The sequence below is a fragment of the Cyprinodon tularosa genome, unplaced genomic scaffold, assembly GCF_016077235.1.
Source record: "Cyprinodon tularosa strain WSP-4 unplaced genomic scaffold, ASM1607723v1 ctg259, whole genome shotgun sequence".
Taxonomy (NCBI): Eukaryota; Metazoa; Chordata; class Actinopteri; order Cyprinodontiformes; family Cyprinodontidae; genus Cyprinodon; species Cyprinodon tularosa.
The window spans coordinates 834,572-855,755 of record NW_024038958.1 but is presented as its reverse complement, the minus strand read 5'-3'; the positions used below and the strand labels follow the sequence as shown (position 1 = coordinate 855,755).

At 37.5% G+C, this 21,184-nt stretch overlaps 1 protein-coding gene across 1 annotated transcript in view; it reads right to left on the bottom strand.

The window, feature by feature from the left end:
* The window catches only part of LOC119785787 (probable voltage-dependent R-type calcium channel subunit alpha-1E), a 163,782-nt gene that overhangs the window by 126,141 nt on the left and 16,457 nt on the right, over window positions 1-21,184 (bottom strand). Inside the window, exon 2 of the mRNA XM_038288579.1 lies at window positions 19,322-19,878. Within this exon, the coding sequence (XP_038144507.1) occupies window positions 19,322-19,845 (524 nt within the window). The 5' untranslated portion in view covers window positions 19,846-19,878. The remainder of the gene's footprint in view (window positions 1-19,321; window positions 19,879-21,184) is intronic.

Genomic DNA, 21,184 nt, shown 5'->3' with positions numbered 1-21,184 from the left:
TACTTTTTGTTTATAAGAGCTGATGTCAGAAGTGAATTTTTCCTTTGTGAGATCGATAAAGTTCTATTCTATTCTATTCTATTCTGTATAAGATCAGGAAGGTTAAATCTAAGCCAGCATAACTTAAGGTGCTTTTCAAGTTTTCCTTATCGCAATATATATTGCAGGGTTAGAAAAAGAATTTTAGTTTTTCTTAAATATTGTGCCACCCTGGCTGGGAAAGATTTCTAAAAGATTTTTAACTTGCATCAGCATTTGTTTTTCATTTGGCTTGAACTGTCTGATTTACAGTCCCTCAAAAATATGGGGAGTTTTTTAGACTTTATACCATCAATTTTATTGCAATCTCGAGAAATACCACTAAAAATATTGATAATATTTTTAAATAATTGATTTATTGATAGACTTTATTTATCTCGCAGTGGAAAAATGTACTTGTTACATTAGCTCTATAGTGAAAAAGAAGGTGCCAAAAGGAGGAAAAAGGTGCATTGGGTGTATACGGTATATACAGTGCATCCACACATTTTACAAAATAATATAGACAGAACATATTTATACATAAAGGCTGAGTGATAGTTTAATGATTTTTATACTATGAAATTCAACATAAAAATCATGCTTGAACTCACGTATCTGCATTGTTATTTGTAAACTTGGTCATGTCCTACATGAACAATGGAATATGAGGAAGCCATTTGCTGTTGAAGGATGTTAAATGTGAGGAAGCAGAGGCTATATTTCACAGGATTTTCTCAGGGGATTGGATTGGACCCAGCAAAGCTGGGCATGTGCCTGCAGAGATGCATGAGGATAACATTTAAAGATACACTGGACTGCAAAAATAGCTGAAAGTATGTGATTAAGGCTAAAATATTATTATATGCCATAGTTCATTTACCAAATGACAATATTGGTCTGTTAATTTGGCTTTGATCAAGGTGCAAACTTTTAGTTGGATGTTTACAGTAAGCCATCTATGGTGGGACATTGCAAACATTTGGATGAATGGTCATAATTTATTTTTTCACCATTCCCATTGGTAAACATGGTGGCAACAGTGTCATGCTATGGGGATGCCTTTCTCAATTCAATGACAGGGAAAAGATGGTCAGAGGTAATTAAAATACGAAGCGACCTGGGAAAGGCTGCTTTAGATCAAAGTATTTTCATGTATTAGAATGGCCCAGTTAAAGCACAGACCTAAATAAAAATGACAATACAGTATGTTGCAACGTTATACATGGTATAAATTGGAAAATTGACAGGATCATTATGAGCACTAGACGTACATCATCATGATGGCTTTGTTTTGTTTTAACAGTGAAAGTATTCCTTGATCAGTAAAGAAAGCAGTGAGTGACTGGGTTGTAGGGTGGAGGATGAGGAGGTATGATGAAGCAGGACTTCAAGCTACTGAAGGAGAATTATAAAAACATATCTAACAGTTACAATAAGTAAACACATTTTCCAACCAGAAAAATTGCAGCAATTAATTCATCTTGTTTTATGATTTAAAAACAATCTCAGCTGACTATAGATACTGTCACCCCTCCCAAAAAAAAAACATGTTTTTGCAGAAGCCATGATCTCTTTATCGTCACTACACTGCCGCTGCTCAGCACATCAAAGTAATATTTAGACATTGCCTCCTGACAGATCAGACATTTTAGGAAATCATCTCTCCATCTCTGTGACGTTTATGAGCAGTGTCAGTTTGCAACAAATAGCATCCAAACACATGAAGACAAGGAGAGAAAAAAATAAAATAAGATCAAGATTAAATGAAAACACATACTTGATGAAGGAATGTGTAATTTTATCTCTTAAACCATTTTTTCTGCAAATAAACTCAACAGCTTGAATTAAATGAAATTGATGCTCTGGAGAATGAGTGAGAAAAAATCTTTTGAACAACTTTGCCTAATTGCCCTCAATGACACAGCTATCTCTATTCTACTTTCGTTTGAGAGACACATGATTTTGTGGAAATGAAAACGGCTTTTCAGCGTGTCATCATTAATAATTCAAATGTGACAAACTGCTTTGACATTTACACTGCGCTGGGGTGTCTGTCTGACACTGACAGAGGGACAATAATGAAGCAAAGGGAGACTGACTCTACCACAGCTGTGTGTTGAGGCAATTAGAAAGGTTTAGGCCTCTAAAAGAGTCCAACCTTTACTGGAAAACTACTAATGGTAAAAGCTGTGGTGACCTTTAAAACAATTATGAACCGTCATTTCATTGAGATTTAGCTGTTTACAGTAGATACAACAAAGGGCTACATCTGTAATTTAAAATGGAATAGATATGAATGACCAAAATGTTTTTTCATGGCATAAGCTATTTTGCTTTTCTACTATGAATCTTTTTACATTTTACGTGAAAATGTAGAGATAAAATCATTGTGCTGCATTGAGGGGCTGCAGACACACATGGGTTTTGAATATCTCTGACCTGCAGTTCACAGGTTAAAGATCAAACCAATGAGAGAATGTCTCAGAAGGCAGCAAAGTGCAGGATCTCTTGGAGATGAAGATTTCTGATTTGAAATGGAACAGACAACGTTTGCTTGAGAAGAAGTCTGATTTTCCATTGGAAAGGAAGGAAGGAAGGAAGGAAGGAAGGAAGGAAGGAAGGAAGGAAGGAAGGAAGGAAGGAAGGAAGGAAGGAAGGAAGGAAGGAAGGAAGGAAGGAAGGAAGGAAGGAAGGAAGGAAGGAAGGAAGGAAGGAAATCTTTGCAAACTTGCTGATTTAAAAGTACGTTACGTTTTTTACCACCCATCCATCTATTCTTTCCAACTTATTCTGTCAGGGTCGTGGTGGGGCTACCATGACATATAAATGAAAATATAATTTGAAAAACCTTTTACTAATATAACATCAATAAATAGTGTTATACAAGGAACAGTAAGGACAACTGACACAGATATCATCCTTCTAAGCCCTGCAGTCAGACCTTTGTCTCAATGTTGTTTTTTATGTAATGCATTTCAGTAAATTGACACAGACTCACAATTAGTAAAGCACGAGTTACATCTAATTGTGATGTCCTTGTATGCTCTACTGTCTTGAACTCAAAGTCTTTATGAAGTAAAACAAAAAACAGTATAATTTCACCTTTCCATTAGTGTCTACTAATGGTCACTGGGTCTGTCCCAGTGCAGCAATGACTTTTGTGATTGTGTGTGATGTACCTGTTGGCATAAAATAGACCACCCCCCTCAAAGAACATAGCAGATAAAGAAACAGAAAAGCCAGATTAGGAGCAACAATTCTTTAAAAAAATACAATACAAAAGAGAGATCCAGTACTTTACTAGTGTAAATAATGCATTGCATTTAGTCAGCTATCAAACAAACTTTAAACAATATTTCTCACCTATAATCAAAACCTCAACCAACCATCATACAACACATCAACAACCTCCGCTTTGTATTTTAAATTTTAGTATAATGTTAATCTTTGCACTGATTTTGGTCCCTAAATACATCAACCAACACCATGTACTGTCATACAGTTTTTTTTTTGTTTTTGTTTTTTAAATTCTGATAAATGTTAGAAATGCAATATTTTGAGGCATAATTTGTAACAATTATAATTTCTTTATTTTCAATTGAACTCAAAATTCAACACATTTTTCTTTAATGGTCAATGTTCCATTGGGGTGAGTCAACCATCAACTTGGGACCAGACCACAGACGTAATTTTTTGTTAATGTGTGTGGAACATACTCTTATATAGGGTTGCCTGCCCAGTGGATATTTCTTTCAAGTTTTTTTAAACACAGAATGTGTCTCAGAATCCCGTTCATGAGTTTACTAGTCTGGTCCAAAATGAGTTGATGGTCGACTTCCTCTAGTAGTTTGGAGCAGTTCTTTTATGCAGAGCTAGTTTGTCTAAAGTTCTGCTGCTTTTGTAACTTGCATCATTTTCCCATTTCACATTTTGTGACTTAGCAAAACTTTTGTATTTACAGCACAGCTGCATTTAACTTCTCTCTGTTTTATGTGATTGCAACACCTTTCCTTTGTAAGTGTTTTGTGTGTTAGTCTAGCCTGTGTTTGCTAGTCTGAATTTTTTATTACAGTATGTTGTATTTGCAAATGCACCTTTCAGCCAACATATATCACTGTCTGGTTTGGCTAATGAAATGTTATCATAGGGTGTGATGTATATGAGGCCTGTGGTGCTTGATTTGAAGTTGTGTTAATTTTGGGGAGCGGACATGCATGGTTTAAAGGGTGTGTAAAAACTGCATTGTTAAGGTGGCAAAATATTTAATGATGTAAATCAGAATTTAGAGCAGTTTATGATCTGATCAGATCATGTACCCTACAATATTTTATTTAGTAAAAGGTAATGGGTGCATTTTTTTTGTAACGAAAATGAGTGTCCAATGTAATAAAAAAAAAGGCAGATGCACAGTTTAACTGGGGTACAGCAGATGCCCACTGAAATGCTAAAATAAAAAAATACATAAACACCAGAATCTTCCCGATCTGCTGGGTAAATAATGAGAAGTGTACAGAGGATCTGCTGTAAAAGAAAAATATTCTGACAGCAGCTCCAAGCAGTAAAGTCAGATAGAAGGGTTTATAGATGGTTAGAGACATAGTACGTTTTGGTCAGACTGTGATCACAGGACACAGGCATCAAAAAGAGTTTATCTAAGCCTCTGAACACCACTGTCAAAAGCAGCACCAACTGAGACATACAGCTCTGCAGAGAGTCAACGATGGCACAACCCACTCACTGTACATACAAACAGAGGGGATGGGTTCAGCATTGATCTGCTGCTGTGTTCATGTACAGTACCATCTGTTAGCCCCTGGAGACTGCCGCATTTTAACTCCTAAGAGTTTTACCTTGTGATTTTGACATGACATAAAGTGGCAGACATAATCTTACATATATATATATGTAAAAAAAAAATAAAAAAAAAATAGGGGGAGATTTTGCTTTGCAAGTTGCATTTGCAAGTTTCTGACATGATTTGTTTGTAGTTTACCACTCTTCTTACCAGAATGGGTAGAACTAATTCTGGTAACTCCTTTTTGGTTGGCTGGGACAAAGAAAGCATTAATTTTATTTTCTTAAGTTACATTTTCTATGAAAAAAACAAACATTATTGCTACATCTGGTATATCCCATTGTGTCCAGTTTAAACTGGCTTGATTAAGGCAGTTTTAAGTTTGACAGAAAGTCTTTTATAGACTATTGCTCTGATAAGGGGATTAGAGAAATGCCCAAATTTAAATTCCTGACAATTACCAGCATGACTGCTGGGTCCAAAAAAATTCAGCACCCCACATAAGACAACCATGCTTCGAATGTTACACAGATGATCTTTGTTGAGCTCAAATTACCTAAAGTGGTTATCTTCTTGTATGCTAAAAATCTTAACAAAGACAGTATTTACCATACCATCTTAAGTTTGTATTTAGCATTAAATTCCTTTAGGTAAAGGACCAGATTTTCTCCATAAACTCTGGAAATAACAGTACAGATCCTATCAGCTCTTTAATAAAGTATTTTAATGCTAGATAACTTTATTAAAGTACCTATTGAAACATCTAAGCCACAAATAAACTGACTGCTACCACAGATTAGTTAGATTAGTTATATAAATCTATAAACTCTACCATATCAGCTTTATTAGCTTCCATAGGTTACTTTTAGGTTAATAATTGATTTTTTTTGCTTTATCATTGTGCCTCAAGGAAAGCATTTGTATGAACAAATGTGTTTTTTAAATCAAAAAGAAAATGTCGCATTCACAATTTTTCTCCTCTTTCTAGTCTGCTCTCAGATATGAATACATTTTATGTGGGCTCCAGACTGGATGTAAGACTATTTTGCAGTCAGCCAGCTGTTATCCAAACCTAGTTTTCCACTAAAGGACCACACTGTTGTTACTTAGAAGCAATGTTTCATTTTATTAGGTTACATCATTATATATTAGACAACTGTGCAATTATAAATTATATTTTTATCCGTCTATGATAGAACTACGGTTCACTACATGGTTTGATTTGATGTTATTTTGTCAAAGGAATAAACAGTCAGTGAGCTCAATGTGGGATCAAGCCACATTGAAATAACATCTGAAATAGAAAATAGAAAGTTCAGAAAGGAGGTTCAGCAACATCTTGCTGCTTAAAACTCTACCTATTCTAACACTATGTTCACACCGGATGCGATTCGAACAGCGGAAGCAGCCCATTAACATACTGTTAAGAAAAGCTGTGTTTACACCTTGAAGCTTTCTCTCTCCGATTCTTTTCCTGAGAAGAGATCACTCATACAAACTCTTTAAATAACACTTCATAATGTATATGTATTAAATAACCATGAGACATAAAAACAGATTTTAACAAAAATTGTTATCTTACTCAGACAAGAGAAGTTGCTTGGAGTAACAGAATGCAGCGCTTACCGAAGTCTATAGTTGATGCACAAAAAGGCCTGCAGTGGCAGCAGGAGCAGCGCATCTTGATTTATCTTAGCAGCTGAAGCAGCGACTCATGAGCTTCATGAGCATCTGAGGTACCCGACTCACATCAAAAGAAGAAGATGCTGGAGTTGGAAAAATGTAGCTGTTACTGCCCAACGCGCCACATCAACCAATCAGACAAGCTGATCTGGGAGCTGGCAGGGAGACAAACACAGCACTGCTGATGCAGATCGCATTAATCACTCCGCTGAAACAGTTGATTAATGACTAAATTAACTTAAAATGTTGAAACATGCCAGCTAAATATGTTCACTTTTGATAGTCTGGTGCCTGCAGTTGGTACCATATACATGAAAAGCGCTCAAATCTACTTTCAGTCGACATGAACAGTAGGGGAAACTCCCAATAGGTGACCGGTTGAGAGGCAGCTGCTGCTGGGGATTCCAAGTGACTGCTCATTGCCAGTATGTTGGGGTCTGCAGCAGTGAGCACAGATGATGTTTCTAGGTGCACTTTCTCACTTATAAACATATTAAAGCTACTTTTTACCCAAGTAAAATATAGCAAAGCTGGTCTCTGCCACTAAACACAGGAGCAGCAGAAGCTTCAGACACAATTTTTGGATCAAATAATTTTTATCCTTACTCCTATAACAGTGCAGCCAACGGTCCTTTCATTTTGTTGCTCAGCTCTCAGTGAGCAGAATCTCAATCTCCAAACTGGTAAAACCTATTTTGATTCACTGGATCCCAACTTATTATGGAATGGATAATGCAAGCTGAAGTTTCAGGGAAGACTATTACCTCAAACCTCTCAACTATTTATATATATGTTTTAAAGGTAAGATAAAAAAATATAGATTAAAAAACAAAACTTAAATGAGCAAGATCAGTCCTGATAAGAAGAGTGGTCAAATATCCAGCCAGAGTTATGCAAGAAATTTACCAATGATTACATCTGTGATTTCTCTTCAAATTAACATTTTTTATATATCACTGGGAGTGTGTACCTGTATTTAAGCTGGTATTATTTGTTTTAAATTCATAATAAATTAAAACATTGTCGGTTAAAACTTTAATCAGTTTTTAACTGAAAAAAATCTTGCATCTTGAAATACTGCATAATTTATCATGGTTATCAAAATCATCAATAGGTCATAAATTGTTTGACTATATCATAATGATCTACACATCTCTTTGATAAGTGATAGCTCAGAGTAATAGAGACTAAAGTAAGCTAAAAGGCTAAACTTTAGATAGATCTAAAGGAGAAATAGGGAGAAGAGCATGATGGAATAAACTGTATCTCTCCTGCAATGCTAATGATTTTCCTGGAAAGAGTCCATATTTTTAATGAAAGTCCTGTTGGTTTCAGCACACATCATGAACTCTGTCAACTGCCGATTAATGAAACCATTCATTTAATATCCAACTCTATATGCTTTCAGCACTGCCTTTAGGAAAACATTAAAACAAGAACCTAAAGAGACAATTGTTAAGAAAGTGTTGCTCTTCTCTGCTGTCTCATTTCACAATTTGGAAACATTTTAAATAATCTTATTTAATTCTGTCGGTTGCAGACTCATTTATCCTGCTTCCTTTTTGCTTTCAATATACAGTGGTGATTTGTTAAGAAGTCTTAGACAAAATAGTTGTTAGAGAGCTTAAGAAAAAACTGCCAAAGAATACAGACAAGAAATCTTTGATTAAGAAAGTTATAAATCATTTAAAATGCAACATTAAACCTGTTTTAATTGTACACACACCAAAATGGATTAGATTAAAATGAAACATCCCCTATGCTGTTGTGCACTGGTAGTTAGGAACTGCTGTACTGCCTAGGTTATACAGCTCTGCTACAACTTCCTCAGCCAGCTTGGTCTTAATTTCCAAGTTTAGCTTAATGGCTCATGGGTGTAACATATGCTGTTAGTGCTTCGACAGGTCTAACTGCTTTGAATCTCTGGCTGGCAGCATTTAAATGAATCAAAACACCCACATGGCTCATGGCTCTTTTACGCTTTCTTTCTTCAGGTTTGGTGATACCCTTTAGGGAATTGGGCTTCTTTTAGCAGCCCCCTTTACAGGACTGATGCTGAGGTTTTGTCTGAAAATATTAAAACTTTTAATTAGCTAATCTTATGTGTCTGCTGCAAGATCATTCACGACCCAAATAAAGTTTGAAAAAAAAAATAAATAGAAATATCTGTAGCCCCTAAGATACAAAAATAATATTTACTGGAATTTTGTAATAAAGAGCTATGTGGATATTTTATACCTATGATGTTATATTTCTCTCTCTACAAAAATATATAGTAAATCTGGTACTTTTTTGCTTTTTATATACTGCTTTGACTTTAGTTTGGACAAATTGAGTGGCGGCCTAGTGGTTAGGGCATTGGGCTTAGAATCCTGAGGTTGTGAGTTCGATCCGCCACTCCCACAGACTGCCACTCTGGCTCCCTGAGCAAGACCCTTAACCCCACACTGCTCCCCGGGCGCCTCACAATGGCAGCCCACTGCTCCCCAAGGGGATGGGTTAAATGCAGAGAAGTAATTTCCCTCTGGGATTATTAGAGTATATAAAAAAAAAAAAAAAAAAAAAACTATATGACTTGAAGAGATTTTCTCTCCCTAGTTGGGGCTTGTTAAAATTTGCATTCACTTAACCTAATTATACATCAACAAAACTAAACTTTTTTAAAAGCTTTTTCTATAAATTGTTTCAATTACCAGTAACTGTAGGAAAAGTAAGTTTTTCAGTATACATATTTCAATACTTTGGATTTTTCCAAAAATCTTTCTCAAATTATTATTTTTTAACTATTAATTGATCATCTATCTATCTATCTATCTATCTATCTATCTATCTATCTATCTATCTATCTATCTATCTATCTATCTATCTATCTATCTATCTATCTATCTATCTATCTATCTATCTATCTATCTATCTATCTATCTATCTATCTATCTATCTATCTATCTATCTATCTATCTATCTGTTCCTCCGTCCAAAGAATTTCCATTGTTTTTCAGTCATTAAAGGCATAAACCTACAAAATAAATAAACCTGAATTAAGGGACATTAACTCAAAATCCTTATTACAGTTTTGTTTTGATTGCTTAGCTACAGGAAATAGTTTTTTATGAAAAGGAATACTGCAGAGCTTAACACAAAAGATAAATCTCCTTAGAGGAAACTATGCTATTGGAATTATAAGCAGTGCTGTAGGAATTACATCCTTGTGGTGATGAAAATTCTGAATGACATAAGACAGATTTGATATATTAACATTTCACTGCATCCTCTGACCGTCCGCTGCAATTGTAAGCCCATGATTAAGAATTTGAAGTAAAAGTGTTGCTCTTATCTCATTAGGAACTCGCACGTGCCCTCAGCCTTTTCAACCTCTTCCTCGGTTTTCCCTCGAAACTCCGCTTCCAGACATCATGATTGCTGCTTATCTTTTTCTTTCTGGAGAGCACATTCAAGTCCTTCCTCCATTGTCTGACATTGTTACATATTGCATATTTGTGCTTCAGCTATATACCTCGCATCTGTTGGCTTACAAGCTGTTTTTTTGGTCTTTTTTAGTTTTAATGTTGTGGGGGGCTTAGACTATTCAACAGAGACCAATATAATATTTTTAAATGAACAGTTAAACTATTTTCAACTTTAAAAGCATGAAAAATAGTGTTATTTTTAGCCGGCATTTTTTTTTTTAAAGTTTGGATGCTGATTTTGTTTTATTACAATGCTTAAGGCTGAAAAAAAAAAAATATATAGCTCAGAAAAGACACTGGGGCTTATTTTAGCTCGAAAAGCAGCAGTTTCACTGTTTTTTACAGATTCTTACGTTATTGCATGTTTATAAATGTTACATTTTGTTATATACACTGATTCTGAAAAAAGAGTGGAAAACTCATAAATGTTTTGTGGCCATCAAAATGCATCAGGGTTATTTTGTGGGTCAAGTAGTTGAGTAAGAGCATTCGGCACAATTTGGCACCATTATAACAAAGTGATTGAGAAAAACCTGGAACACATTCTTGTTATGTGTTAAAGTCTTTTGGATCGGGATGCAGACCCTAAAAAGACCACATATTGGCATAGGCATGTAAAAGCCTGATTGGATTATAAATATTCACACATGGACAGAATTACTAGTACACCTTGTTTAATGAATTAAAAACCCACACTGGTCACATAAATTATTTTAATCTAACAGAAGTAATAAAAAAATAAAAAAATGTAAAGAAAATGAACAAATGAAAGTCTGACATTGTTTCTCAACCATACTGTATTTAAATGGTCTAATAAAATAAACTAATGAAACAAGCCTGGGCAAAAAATTATGGTAACCTTAAACTTAGTAATTTGTTGCAAACCATTTGATGCAATCACAGCAATGAATCAAATCCTGTAACTGCGATATATGCTCCTCTCACAGGTATTTTGGCCCACATCTCATGAGCAAACTGCTCCAGTTGTCTCAGGTTTGAAGGAAGGTCAATCTCCTGACGGCATGTTTCAGTTCCTTTCAAAGATGCTCTATAGGATTTAGATCAGGCCTCATAGAAGGCCACTTCAGAATAGTCCACTGTTTTCCTCTTAGCCAATGTAGGCGGTTGTTAGCTGTGTGTTGTGGGTCATCACCCATTTGCAAGACCATTGACCTGCAACTGAGACCAAGCTTTTTGATACTGCGCAGCACATTTCATTGTACCCCACAGAGATCAAAGACACCTTGCATCATAAAGCAAAGCAGCCCCTGATCATAACAGAGCCTTCTCCATATTTCACACTGAGGACAATGTTCTTTTCTCAATATGCTTCATTTTTACGTCTGTGAACATAAAGCTGATATGCCTTGGCAAAAGGTTCCATTTTTGTCTAATCTATCACTAGGGCATGCTCCAAGATGTATGGCTAGTTTGGCTTTTTTATGATTTGTTTTCAACAATGGTGTCCTCCTTGTTTTTTTTCTCATTAAGTCCACTTCGGCTAAAAAGCGATGGATGATGCAATTTAACAACGACTTACCTTGAGCTTGAAATTCACCTTTAATCTCTTTTTCTGCAATCACTACCATTCCTATTATCTGTCTGTTTGATTTGTCATAAGCTTTCCTGCTGCAGCTACACCCAGGAGATTTGGGTGAAGGCCCATCCATCCACTGGCGTAACTTTCTGAAGGACTGGTGAGGACATGTCCCCACCAACTTTGGCATGGAGGGGACAGTCCCCACCAATAATTTCTGCTTTTTTCCCCCTTTCTGCTGATTTACTTTAGCTAACAGTAACTGGGTTTATGTGCAGCTATCTGTTTTTAGAACGTTTTCAGTCCGTGTTTTTTTCCTCGCTCTCCCGCTGCTCTTTGAGTCCAACCTCTTGAATTATCATCAGATCTGTTGCTTTGGGACGTAATATCATTCGGTGTCACTATTCACTGCGTACAGAGTAGCTACATGGAGGAGGAGACACACAGCAGCACTCAGTGAATATTAACCCACAGCTACTTCGATATATGTTTCAGTAAAAGTTAGGAGAGGGGTTGGTTAAAAAAATTAGAGATGACACCGAAAAATCCATTCATTACACATACAGAGCTTTTTCGGCTAAGAATGGCAACAGGGTGTACATTTATATAAGTTAAAAAAGCTGGGTTTCTCAAAAGACCATTACTCAGAGTTACAGATTAAAATTAACACATATCTGTTGTTTTCTTATTGAACAGAGAATCAGACTGCAGAGCTTCTAGATATCTTGAAAATGAGTTTCTCTGGCATCATTATATTGGTAGACAGGTTCATAAATCTGTTTTTAAGCAGAGCAGAGACACAATTAGGGACAGCTGCAGATTTAAAGGTGAAACAGATTTACTGGGATATGCAACATGCAATTAAATATATCCCCAAGTTTACAAGAAACAATACGCAATGTTATAATAGAATTCAACATATCTTTTTGTCTTTTGTAGTTCAATAAGACTGAGAAATAGCTGTGCCAGCCAACCCAGAGAGAGCCAGTCTCACAGGACTCAGACTTAAAATTGAAATATAAGAAACCTACAATAATTCAATACAATAAATCAGTGTATAAATGATTTTTGAAAAAGAAGGTTCAATACATAGACTTTGGCTGTCAAAGGCTGTCATATGGGACACATTTTAAAATGTAATATTAATCACTGATGCAGCTTAAAGGGAAGCCATGCATGTATGGACAGTGTTGGGCACGTTACTTTGAAAAAGTAATTAGTTATAGTTACTAGTTACTTCTCCCAAAAAGTAACTGAGTTACTAACTGAGTTACTCCACAATAAAAGTAACTAGTTACTAGTAAAAGTAACTATTGCGTTACTTTTGCATTTCTCGCCCCCGTAACCCTCACCACCCAGCCCCCACCTTCTCGCCGTGTGTTTCCAAAGCCAGCTGAATAGAGCGGACGACAAAGACAAGAACCTGCAGAGAGTTTTGCATTTATTGCAACTCAACGTAAATGACATCAGGGGGAACGCGATGTGAAGTTTTTTAACAGGGCATTCAGATCTGGTGAGTATTGTTGGGAGCTGGAGAGATTCCACCTTTCTCCAGCAGAGTCCGCCGTGGATCCTCTGAGGGAGCCTCCTGCACAGCTGCAGCTCGTCAAGATCATCAGAGGATCCACTACTTAAGCTGTCTTCAGACCTTGCCTCAACGCCGCAGTGTTGTTCCAGTTGGTCAGCGCTTAAGCCTAGATCCTCTGAGTAACTCGATGACTTTTGAATCCAGCTTGGATTCTAATCCTTGTCTCTGTTTTCCAGGAAACCTGTGCCTCCTCTGTGAAAGCTCAGGAAGAGCTAACCTGCCGAGCCGACCCTCAGAGCCAAACCCGAAGAATCACAGAGAATCTCCAAGCAGCTCTGGACTAGAGCTGGGAAACCCTAAACCAAGGTCTGTTCATGTTAGACGTGAGACGCTGAAGCAGCAAACGGACTCTGCTGAAGAACTCTTCTCCAGATCCAACAGAGACTCTCCCAAAGCTAACCTCAAGAACCCTCAAGGTACAATCAGTAAACTTCAGGAAATCAAACCTCTGTTGGCAACGCTAACTGAACTGTCTCTCACGCAGACTCCGGTGAACCAGTATCCAGGCCCCGAACCTGAACCAGTATATTCTGTGTGCTTGTGCTTCAATAAACTGTTAAACTTTCATCCCTGTGTCCGTCAGTGGTGTTCTGCATTCTTGGGTCGCTTTTAGTGAACCCATCATGACAAGTATATGAAATTAATAACTGGGGATGTCTAATTCTGAAATCCTGTGCGTTTGGGTTGTTATAGATACTGCAACATCTATCTATCCATCTATCTATCTAGATGTATACTCTGTGTGTGACATAAAATATGGATCTCCATCCCTGCCACAAAGGGCATCAAATAATGTTTAAAATAAAAAAAATACAGTAGGTTGAAAAGGCAGAGTATCCATCCATCCATCCATCCATCCATCCATCCATCCATCCATCCATCCATCCATCCATCCATCCATCCATCCATCCATCCATCCATCCATCCATCCATGCCCAGACTTCCCACTTAACTGCGTTATAGTTACAGTCAAAGTAATTAGTTAGATTACTCGTTACTCAAACAAGGTAACGGCGTTACTAACGCCGTTACTTTCAACACCGTTAGTCCCATCACTGTGTATGAATGGATGGAATAGAAGTTGTGTCCATAATAGGGATGCATGATAAATTGCTTTCGGCTGTTATTAATAATTTTTTGTACAATAATGTTTTTGAGCCCTTTATAAATAATGCACTAAAGGCATGCATCTGTCTATAAATATATCAACTTTTTAAATATAAATCTAACTTTTATCACAAAGTTACACCCTTGCATCATCCATCCACCCATCCATCCATGGGTCTTCTCCCTCTTATTCTGTCAGGGTTGCAGTGGGTCCACTCCCTATCCCTGCCAGTCTATGGGCAAGAGGCGGGGTACACCCTAAACAGGTCACCAATTTGTCTGAGCGCAGGCTACAGTCTTAAATTTCAGCATATGTGCAACTGCAGTTACAGGAATATTAAGCTTCTCAGAGAGTTGTCTAGTTCATGTTGAGTGTGTTGGGATCTGGAGGTCTGTCCACTTTCTCCACCAGAGGGCACACTGGATCTCCTGGAGCCGGAGCTGATTGCCACCACCTGTTGCTCATTTGCTCATCAGGAGACCAGTATATAAGGAGGCAGAGGACATCACTCCAGTGCCAGTGTTTGCCAGTTATGGTTAGCAAGCCTGAGCCAACCTGCCTGTCTGAATCTCTGACTCCCTGAAAACTTGAACCTGATCTGTTTTGTCCTTTCTGCTTCCCAGGTTAACCTGCCTGAAACCAGAAACCCCTGAAGAGTTTCTCTGTTGGAAATCTGTCTGTCTGATCTCTGAAGAACCCTGGAGAATCAAACCTGTCAAGGACCTGCCTTCCTGCTCTCTGAAGAATCTGGAAGGGAAACTCAAACCTGTGATCTGAAAACACTCAAACCAAGCTCTGCCTCCACCAAGCCCTCAGCCTGCCGACAGCCTCTGGTCCCTCCTGGTTCCCCCCCTCTGCCGCTCAGCTCAAACTCCAGAACAGGTACAGACCTGCACCTCCACATCCTGCAAATTACCTGGACATCTGCTAACTCCTCTGTCCCCCTCTGCGGTGAACCCAGTCGTGACCTGTGCAGGATCTGATAACCCCCTGATCTGTTTTATTGTACAAACTCTAAATAAACCTTTGAACCTTTTCCCTGTCTGATGAGTGTTCTGCAAGTGGGTTAGGAACCTGAAACCAAAACATGAGAGAGTGTGGTACACACCAAGTTACCAAACAGCACAGTAGACCTGTTACCATTGACAATCTTATGCAAATTATATTTATGAAGATAATTTCCCTAAGTAGAAACACTGCAATTCCAAAAGTAAAAAAAAGACTGTAATTCCAAAATTTTATTTTCAGTCTTTTCCATAGATACTCACAGTTTTGTCCAGGCCTGTTTCATGTTTCTTTTGCTTAAATTCCTGTTATATTATTGTTGAAAACCAATGTCTGACTTTACTTTTTTTTTCATTTCCATAGAATTGCTATGCATAATTATTTTTTCCAGATGCAAATAATTTCTGTGACCATTTTGGGCACTCCATTAATCAAACAAGAGATAACAACAAGTTTGACAACATTTGTTTGTTATACAAATTTTTAACATGTTTGTGGTCCATTTTCAGAGCTACTTAAGTTCTCTCACTCTCTCCATATATATATATATGTATGTATGTTGTATGTATGTATGTATGTATGTATATATCATAATAAATATAACTGCTAATAAAACTCCAACTCTGCTTTTTAACAACACTTCAACACTGATAAAAAACATAAACAAACTACATTTTTTTAAATAGATTTTTTTTAAACAATGGTTGAAAAGCAATATGTAATCTAAATCTAAATATGCAATCTGAAAATATATTGTTTTAAATGTCAAACAATATCCAAAATTTTGTGCACACAAAAAGGGAGTTCATTAGGTTCTCTGTTGTTCTTGTTTGTTGTGAGCCCAACATCTTTTCTTCCTATAGTGAAATAGCCAGATTTATTCAGTTAGATTACAGTAATTAGAGGCGCAATAATGTCGACTCTAAACACAGCTATTTGATAAAATGCTTCAGAGAGGATGTCGTTATTTAGATTCTCACATGACAATACCGATCTCCAATACCACAAACATGCACACACATGCATCTATTAATGTTTGTAGAGAGCATCCTTATCTCTGCATTTTTTGTTGATGAAGCACCAAAACTGAAAGCTTAGACGCTTCTTTTCCTTTAGCTAAGGCTAAATTTCATCCTCCCAAAGGAGCTTATTTTTTTAAAGAAGCATCAAACACTCTGAGCAAACAAAGGTCAAAAAGAGCAGGTGCGCATAAATCTTAAGAGTTTTTCCTTAGCATGAATTACTTACAGGGGCACTAAAGGGAAACAAAAACTCCCTGGATAGCAGAATATCCCAAACCAAATTTCAACTTGGTGTTACATTTGCACACAACAGCAATAAATTGTCCCATGTGGGTGCTTACGAGCTGGTCATTGAAAGGCCAGATTGAGCAAAAATCCCCTTGGGTACCAGAAAACACTGAGTACATTTAATAACACAACTTTATTAGTCTGACCGTACGATGGCACTAAAAAAAAACAGGAACATTGAAGACTTGACAAAGACTGCCTTCTGTGAATATATCCACAGGAAATTCAAATTATGGCATTGTGAATTATTCTTAGAACCCTATTATTGACAAAATTCTTAATCAATGTCAGCTTTTAACATGATTATGACACATCTGCCACGCAGAGCAGTGAGGTCAAGAAGTCAGTTTTGGTAATAGGTCACTGAGTGTACAAACGTTAAATTTCTAAAAAGCTGTAGCCTACTTATTCCACATAATAAAAATATATTTTTAGAGCTTTCTTCTAAATGACACAGTTTCTCAGATTGCCTTGCAATCAAGTTAATTTCATTTGAAAACCCAAAACAGGTGCAACAGTTGGCTTGAGGGCAAATGTGGGTTTTCCTCCCACCTGCCAGGTAGTTGAAGTCTGGCGTTAAATGGTAGTGAGAGGCGGATGTGCACGGTTGTGATGCCTTCTGATTCACACGGTGGTCAATCTCCTTTCAGCAGCTTTGGTCTACATCTGTCATGACGTTTTACAATAATTATTTTGGGCAGGGTGGAGAATAGATATCTAGTCCATGGTCAAGCATCTCTATAGGCCTCTTGATCCACTAATCACCCACTAGCAAACTGTTGTCACATGAACCTAAATATCAAATGCAAATGAAAGCTCTCATTCCCTCTGTGTCCTCATCACCTCCCCTACATTCAACACGCGCCATCTCCACTCTCTTCTCATGTCTCACTCTCTGCAATTAGCCTCCTAAAACCTCTATGTCTTTAGGCATAGCTTATGATTAGATGCAGCATCCTGTACCTGTGGTGAAGAAGGTATGAAGGGGGGCACAGAGGGTGCCAGCATCGCTAGAGGTGAAGCTCCGGCTTCAGCAGGAAAAGATGTAGGGGGGTGTCACTGCAATAATCAGCTCGAAATCTCCACCACACTACAGGACAGGAAGCCAGTAAACGAACACACAGGCTATGTAATATTCAGCACATGAAAAGAACATGTGACACACATAGAAATACTCATTAAAGTTCCACAGTAGCTAAAATCATGGTAACTGGAGATCTACATCCACTAAAACTCTATCGTACTATGAATTTAATATGAATTTCATTTTTGTTAGTGCTCATAGGTTTATTAACAACACTTGAGTTTAACCAAGGAATATCTGGGGATGCATTTCAAGGAAACATCTGAAACACACCAATGAATTGTGTTACACCATGAAGAAAAAAGTGAGAAAAGATTTCCAGAATTGTGGACCTTTACAAGTCTGTTTCATCTGATTGTTTTACTGTCTCACTATTTTCAGATAGCTGAAGGTGCCATTTTCATCTGTTTAAAACAGTTATTTGCAAATATATAAACACCATATGAATGTGAAGTTCATAGTGTTGAGAAGAAAAGATGGATTCTATGACATTTGTTTGATGCCAGATTCGAGTGTTAACCCCATAACAAACACTAGAAAATAATAGTTGTTATCACAAAAACTTGTAGATTCTGGCTGAGGATGGTAAAAGAACAACATAAAGCAATATAAGAGGAGAGATGTGCAGATGCATTGAATGACAAACTCATTTTAGAACCATGTCCTGTGATCTATAAGAACTAAATTTAAAGTGTTTGTCACTAAGAACATTAAGAGAGCAGTCGGAGCATTATTGTTTTTGAGGGAAAGGGGCGCAAACTTGAGAACACAATCGCAGTTTTGAGAAAGTGCTTGGCAGTATCAAGGTATGTAGGATGTGTGCTGTAGACAGAAGATAGTTCAGACTGCTGCCAGTGGGAGCCACTTAAAGCATTTACCACATGGGGAATAAAAGCTTAGTGCTTGGAGGTTTCATTCTTAGAAGGCAGTAAATACAAGGTTCAAACCCCATAGCCTTCCACTCTGGATCCCTGAACAAGATCCATAGGTCCAGATTGCTCTCTGACTAAGCATTGCTCCCCAAGGAATGGGTTCAATAATGAGGTCAAATTACATTGCAATATTCATTTTGTCCATTCAAGTTGATTATCCTTGCAATGCTTAAGTGAAAATTTTTGACATATCAAAAAATAAAAAAGAACAGAAAAGTGGAAGCCTGGTTTGGCTGAAAATAAAATTACTAAATGGTTCCAGAGGCAGATCTTTTTTTCTTACTTAAGGCAGTGGATACATTAAGATTCCTGGCAAGTTTCACATTAAGATTCCTGGCACACTTTTGCTTTTTTTCATTTGTACTTTTGAGTTTCAAGTTTGGAAATAAAAATAAAGAAAGATGTTTCATAAAGCGAATATAATACAGTGCCCTTGTGGGCTTGGACTTGCTAAACAAACCCTGAGGACTCAAATAAAGGTTCAATGGAACTAAGAACTGATTATCCCGTTGAAGTGCACTTTAATGTTGCTCCCAATTATATTTTTCATTGAGTTTTTGTGGTATTGAACAGGCCACTTCTACACAGGAATGAAAAACTCAGTATGGTACTCACATAATGGGAGGGTTTTTGAATTTATACCATTGAAGGTTCATAGGTTGGTATTTGGACAAGGGTACTAAATGATGAACTGCTTTTAAAGGTTTCTTTAAAGCTTTATGATTTTGTTATGTGTAAAGTAATAAAGTAAGACAGCTATAGCATTGTACTGTTACAAATGTCATACTTACTCCCATTCTTTACGTCGAGCCTGTGGTGTGCTATGTATCTTATGGGCCTGGTGTGCTTTAACAATGTCTCTCTGTTCAATGAGGCCTCCCCGCCGTCTCTTAATCACGTTAGGACTGACTGCCAAATCTCCATCCATCCCAAGCATCCCTACTCCAGCATCAAATGTTGAAGTCACATCCAGGGAAAGGCCAAGACGATTCGGATGGAGAGTCTGACCCTGCCCAGACATCTGTGGGAGGTACAGGGTGTCATAGCTGGTCGACAGACTCTGAGGTTCCAGAAGCGAGTGGGGCTCAGAGTAAAGGTTTGAACCTCCAGCCAGCCCTCCCCGATGTTTCTGCCAGTTTTCACAGTCCGTTGGGGATGGGTACAAGACATGGTGCCTGGGACTGCTGCTGCCACACATCTGAGCAAAACCAGGTGCTGGACTCTCCGGCCCTCCTGCAGCTGGAGGTAGCCCCAAAGCATCGTGGTCATCTGTCAGAGACTGAGAGCTGACAGAACATGAGCCCAGTTCCAGCATGGTGGTAAGGCTCCCCGAGATCTTAGCATAGTGCTGTAGGAAGGAAAAGAAGCAGAGATGGGATTAGATGTAGCACAAGAGGCACTGATATATCAGGGATGCATCACTCCTAACTGGCAGCACAAATTTATTAGACTATTTGCATTGATCAAGCCTACTAAATTCGATTTGATTATCAGTATTTGTTATACAAAAAAATTCTATAGACCCAATTTTAAAGAAAAATAATAATTTATTATTTTACTGTTAATACCCTCAATAGTTAAATGGTTCTGCTCTGTTTCATTTTAAGAAAAGCCTTTGTGGTGCTCTTACCACATCTACTTCTCACTATATGTCTCAAGCACACACACAAAACAATACACAAACACACAACCACACATACACACACACACATCATCTTGCCTTAAGGAGACTGCAGTAATTGGACAGGCCAGAAATCAAACTGCCAGCCGTGTTATTGATGAGCTACCTGCATCGCAGCTGCCTTCCTCCACAAACAGAAATACAAAGGAGTTGCTTAAAGCTCTTTATTTAAAAAAAAAACGCTTGTATTATTTTTACCTTTATTTGTGAAAGTTTTATATTTTTACTGTAAGTAATTCATAGTAATTTATGTGTGTAAATTTATATAAATAGACTAAGTGGCCACTGTTGGCGAGTACTGCTAATCACAAACATTCAAATAGATAGTTTTGCAGCTAACGCCATCCGCTGTACATTACAACACCAACCATAGATTACTCCAACGAAAACAACTGAAAAGGGTACAAAGAAAACATCTTGGGTGTTCTAACACTCCAGGTTTTCCAGAAACGAATCAAATATGGTCATATTTTACAGCCACAGTAAATGGCACCAGTTGGGTTCTGTGACTAAGAACATCTCTGAACATTTCCAGATACGTTCCCATGTTGTGACTGGGTATGTGCTCATGTTGTTTCTGCAAAACAGTGACAGTTGCACCTCAGATATTTACAGTGCCTTGCAAAAATATTCATAAGGGCCTTGTTATATATTGTTTTCAGTAACACTGAATTTCTATTTTAACAATAAAGTAGCTGGCACTATCAAGTCTTTCACTCAACTGCCAAATAAAAACCCAAGAAAACAGCAGACCTTAATTGTATGCATGCACACTATGAAACGGTTTTGGCACCATGCTACTTATTTGGATGAAGTAAGCTGTTGTTGAGCCATGCTTCAAGAAGAAACAAAACGGTTCATTCATGAGCATACAGATCGCTGCAGACTTTCATATCTTCTATAACAACATTCATGACCTTTGGTCTGAATACCAGATTAAAAGCTGTGAATAAATACAGTATGTTTCTTTCTA